At 34.3% G+C, this 5,331-nt stretch overlaps 1 protein-coding gene across 4 annotated transcripts; it reads left to right on the top strand.

Moving 5' to 3' along the window:
- The first annotated feature begins 292 nt into the window (after positions 1-292).
- On the top strand, positions 293-3,556 carry LOC108195529 (zinc finger CCCH domain-containing protein 4). 4 transcript variants are annotated; one of them, XM_017362500.2, is made up of 5 exons: positions 293-379; positions 624-718; positions 1,373-1,642; positions 2,363-2,586; positions 3,265-3,556. In XM_017362500.2, exons 2-5 carry the CDS (start codon positions 638-640, stop codon positions 3,476-3,478), a joined length of 789 nt encoding a protein of 262 aa, XP_017217989.1. In that variant the 5' UTR covers positions 293-379; positions 624-637; the 3' UTR covers positions 3,479-3,556. The 4 variants fall into 4 exon arrangements, with proteins under 4 accessions (XP_017217989.1, XP_017217990.1, XP_063936933.1 ...); XM_017362501.2 differs by having other exon boundaries at positions 318-383; XM_064080863.1 differs by lacking the exon at positions 293-379 and adding an exon at positions 483-504.
- The last annotated feature ends 1,775 nt before the right edge of the window (positions 3,557-5,331 follow it).

Raw genomic sequence — 5,331 nt, 5'->3', positions numbered from 1 at the left:
ATATTACAAAAGACCCGCCCAACTTGGTCCATTTTTGACATATTAGCACAAAAAATAAAATGAAGATATTACAAATTAACATTTTATTAATAGTCGTCGATATATTTAGAATTTAGAATTTATTTATTTTATTTTTCATAACTATTTTCTCATATTAGTTTTAACAGAAATATATAAAATTTAATATATTAATTTTATACTCGAAACGGTATATTTAAAATAGCGCCCGGATTTATTTTACTCTCGAAACATATTAATTATTTTTCCCAACACAAGTCGGGGCTCTATCAAATATAAATCCATATATAAATCGGAGAGCAGGGGCGAAAAGGCTCCATATTATTTACACATCCACGACGATCAGTTACTACGAATTCAAGTACGTAAGTTATTCCATCACCTCCGATGTATAATTTATACAATCATGTGTTATTGTGTTTAACTGAATTCATGATCATCTGGAATTTAATTTATTTCAAGTTTTTCTTCTCGGAATTTATTAGGGTTAGCACTCTGCAGAAGCAACAAGAAACATGCAAATCTTGTGATGTAGCGTAGATTATAAGATATCAAAAAGGCTTTAAATTGTTGCCTAATTCAATCTATGTTTCTCTGATTTGCAGTTGATATATATGTTATGGCGAATAAAGGGGAGCAGCGGACTGACTTTCCAATCGTATGCGAATCGTGCCTTGGTGACAATCCATACGTTCGAATGGTATTATTATTATTATTATTATTATTATTATTATTATTTTTTTTTTTACTCAATCTGACTTATTGCGTTTTAATTCTTGAATTATTAGAATGAAAACTCGCAGGGATTTTTTTGGGTATATTTTCTCGAGTATACAAGCTGTTGCAGTTACCTGATTAGGACGATAGCATATAGAATAGATTGTTGGTGCTTTACAGAAATGTTTGAGTTTGTTATATTATGCTGATTATATAGTGTATGGAATGTGGAATCTGCAGAATTAGTAAAATAAGATTCATGTCTTCTATAATGTTGGACTGGTAATTAACTCTGGCAAATTTTGTGCAAGATTGCTAGGGAAGATTTTGTGTTGCTGGTTTAGAGTGGACTTCAGGATTTGAGTTTTGGGAACGAGAATAAACTTGGAATAGTAGTAAACTAATCAATAATTCATTTAAGATCGCGTTCCCTACATGGTTGTAGTCTTGTAGAGATTTGCAATACATGGTACTTGGTAGTTATATAAAATTTATTTACCATGTTTCAGAATTTTATGTGATTGGCAAAAAACTAGGCTGCATATTAGAATTACTGAAAAATATTATTGGAAGTCTTGGAAGTATTTGAATTATGTACCAATATGCTCTAACCATGACTACATTGTATTTCATGCAGACGAAAGCAAATTACAGTAACGGGTGCAAAATTTGCAGTCGGCCATTTGTGGTTTTTAGGTGGAGGCCTGGCCGTGACGCGAGATTTAAAAAAACTGAGATTTGCCAAACTTGCAGTACACTGAAAAATTCCTGTCAAGTTTGCATTTTGGATCTCCAGTATGGGTTGCCTGTTCAGGTTATAGATACTGCACTAAGTATCAATTCCAGTGGTTTTATTCCAAAGAGTGACGTAAACAGGGAGTACTTTGCTGAGGAGCATGACCGAAGGGTACGTAGTCTTTAAACCAAATCTTATTCTCATTGTTTTTAACTAGTGCTATTAATGTGGGCAAAGGTCAAATTTATGTAGAACCATTTCAGTGTATTTTCATTGTTTAGTTATTCTGCAGAAAAATATTAGTAAGAAAGCACTAGAGTGACACCATTAGGATTACTTGCAATTGTTTGTCACCACTCAACAAAATTGCAGACAGAACAGATATAATGACTTGACGTTTCCACTACAAACAATGAACTTATAGGGGCTTGTTTATCCAAGCTTAGTTATACTAGACATAGTGAGTTAACATCTACGACAAACAATGAACTTACAGGGTCATGGGTTGGACCTGTTTGTCATCACACAGTGTAAATTATAGCAAAAAAGTACTTTAGATGAGTACCTATGTTACTTGGACTATGCTGCAAGTGTCCAAAACTTAATTACATGCCCTAGTGTTGGAATGTTTTTGGCAGAAATTGACGTGGATTTTCTAATCATCAGTATCATATCCGAGTGTCTAGTGTGATATATATGGGTACTTAAAGGTGGAATAAAGAGCTGTGTTAATATAGATCATCTTTCATAGGCTTGTGCTGAAATACACTGATGTCACTAAATGGAGCCTATGGTTAATATAGTTGCATATTTATTTACACGTGCCTTGCATTTAGTCCTTTTGTCACAAAAATCATGTCATTCACCTTTTGCAAACATATATGTCTTCAGGCCAGAGCAGGTCTGGATTATGAATCTTCGTATGGAAAGGTGTGCCCGAATGATACAATTTTGAAACTTCAGCGCACAACACCGTATTACAAGCGAAACCTACCCCCTGCTTGTAGTTTCAACATGAGGGGTAAATGCAATAGAGGTGCTGCGTGCCCTTATAGGCACGAGATGCATGTTGGCGGCGAATTTCCACAGCAAAATATTAAAGATCGTTTTTACGGGTACGTGAATCTCTCTCTCCCTCCCTCTCTCCCTCTCTCTCTCTCTCTCACACACACACACACACACACACATGCGCACGCGCACACACACACACACACTAATGCACTAGGCCGCTAATGTACATGTATTTGTCTGTACTGGACGTTCTTATCACAGACACCAGATTAAAATTAATTTCCTAACGATTTAACTCTTATAGAATCTAGTAACATGTGGAATTTGGTCTAGCTGTGTCTGTTAAGTAGCCATGCATGTTAATAACTATATATAATAGTATTTCTTTAAAATACATGGTGAAGTTAATTGATTTCAACTTCTTAGAAGTTTACGAACTTATTAGTCGTCTTTTTACTCAATTCTGCTCTGAGCGCTTGTTTAACTTTTCACCTCATCTGCCATTCTCATTTTTTTCATGCTCTAGGTTATAAACAACTTCTAATACAAAAAGTTGTCGTGTTTTGTGTTGGTCTGAGTTGTAGCATATCTCTACCAAGAAGTCATATATAATTGAGAACCAAGCTCTCCAGAGTCCATTTTAATTTCAGCTTTCCTGAATATAAACTTATATAAGAAAGTTTAGTCTTTACATCCTCTGTGTTACTAGTTATTAACAAATTTATCGAAATTTATATTTGAAACTCATAATCATTTTGACCTTTTTGTTGTTGTCAAATCAGGGTTAATGATCGGGTTGCAGTGAAGCTATTGAATAAGGCAGGTGAAATGGCCTCATTAGAAGGTCCAGATGATCAAAAAACTGGGACTCTGGATGTGGGTGAAAATGAAAGAATGAATGAGCAGCAAAGGGGATATTATTCTTCTATGGATCCTCAAAGAATGGGAGCAGTTAATCCATTCCATAGCGGTTTAGGGAAGCAGCATCATCCATAGTGGTTAGTGATTATTCCATAGTGGTTCATGTGAACTTGATATTTCAATTCCAAGAAATTAATTGACTAGTCCCAGATCTTTCAAGTTGAATTTGAATTCCAAGAAATTAATTGACTAGTTCCAGATCTTTCATGTTGAAAGAGTTGGACAACAGAGCTTTGGACTTGTTCATTTCTGACATGTTTACACACAATAGTAAATCTATATAGACTAGTATACCTAGGGCTGTCAAAAAAATCCGAAAGATCCGATATCCGTCCGAAAAATCCGTTACCGTATCCGAGAAAAAGCGGATATAATCCGTATCCGGAATAATACGGATATTATCCGTATTCGAATCCGGGGTTTGCGGATACGGATATGGATATAGGCGTATCCGTATCCGAAAATATCCGTATCCGAAATTATTATTATATGTATATAATAATACTTATATAAATTTATTATTTACTTATATTTTTTATTTTATCATATAAATTTTGAAAAAGAATTAATATTTAAAATAAAGAAGATACATTAAGTATCTTGCAAATGGAGAAAATGGAACTATCTTCATCAAGCTTTTTCTTTTTAAAATTGTTACAGATAGTGTTGTTTTGTGATTTTAAGTTGTTGAAATTAATATTTTGTTCGAAATATTTGGCCTGAATGCCCAAACTTCTGTTAAAGTATGTTATTAATTTCTGATTGGGTATACATTTGCTGTTGAACGGTTCAAAATATGTTTTTTTAATTAATCTCAGAATTTATATTTGATTTTGGTGATGCTTGAAAAAGCGGATACGGATATTATCCGTATCCGGATAATATCCGGCCGGATACGGATACGGATCTTTTTATTCTAAAATTTGCATATCCGTATCCGGATCCGATTTTGAGTAGGCGGATACGGATACGGATATGGGCAAATCCGTATCCGTTTTATCCGTTTGACACCCCTAAGTATACCAATGATACTAGGTACTAGTGTGACCTACAATTAGGCCTGGGTCTGATATGGATCGAGTGAACTTCATTTGTAGAAGCTTTGTAGATAATTTAGGAAATTATTATCTTGGAGATTGGTGTAACCCATATAGGGACTTTATCAGCTTACACACCAAGTTGGTCATTGGCAAACCAAGTTGACAGTTCCCGTATTTTCAGATTGATATTTAATTCGACATCTATACCCTTAGAATTTCATGTAGACATTTCTCAACAAATCGCCGTAGATAAAGACATTTGTTATGTCCATTTGAGCTGTGTAGCAATCTTCATTTGCAACAATATCTAAAAGTGCTTGAACCGTGGTCATTTTTGTCTCGAGTGAAAGTTTCACTAAAATCTTCACCAAATTTCTGCATGTATCAAGACACTTAGAGAGCAAGACAATGGAGAGTTATATCATGGCCAAGTGGACATGATATACGATACATATATTATATTTTAAATTTTTAATTTTGTTAAAAAATATAAGAATTGAATCTCATTTTCATACACTATATAGGCACATGGATATAGCCCTTGGAAGTGCACAAAGACAGCAGCTGCCCCCACCATCCATCTGTGCATTTGACGGGGTTAGGTACAAATTAACGGAAGCATACAATTTGCAAGAATCTTGTAAATAAAAGTACACAGAGTGCTAAATATGAAAATTAAGATACATAAAATACACAAAATCGAAACAACAGACACAATATACATTGAACTCATTGTGATATAATATATATCGAGCAGTTGTAATAATGTGAGGACGTCAGACCAAGTGGTGGTTCTTTTCACTAAATGGTTGTTGGTTTCTTAGTAATGCATATTGCTTCCGGCTGCTATTCATCTTCTTTGGCTTCTATTAGTGAAATTTGATCTTT

The sequence above is a fragment of the Daucus carota genome, chromosome 7, assembly GCF_001625215.2.
Source record: "Daucus carota subsp. sativus chromosome 7, DH1 v3.0, whole genome shotgun sequence".
NCBI classification, from domain to species: domain Eukaryota; kingdom Viridiplantae; phylum Streptophyta; class Magnoliopsida; order Apiales; family Apiaceae; genus Daucus; species Daucus carota.
This window is presented reverse-complemented; position numbering and strand designations above follow the sequence as displayed.

Coding starts and splice junctions, on each gene's coding strand:
- LOC108195529 (XM_017362500.2), top strand. CDS start 638: ATGGCGAATAAAGGGGAGCAGCGGACTGACTTTCCAATCGTATGCGAA. Junction 719..1,372: donor ACAATCCATACGTTCGAATG/GTATTATTATTA, acceptor TATTTCATGCAG/ACGAAAGCAAATTACAGTAA. Junction 1,643..2,362: donor CTGAGGAGCATGACCGAAGG/GTACGTAGTCTT, acceptor ATATGTCTTCAG/GCCAGAGCAGGTCTGGATTA.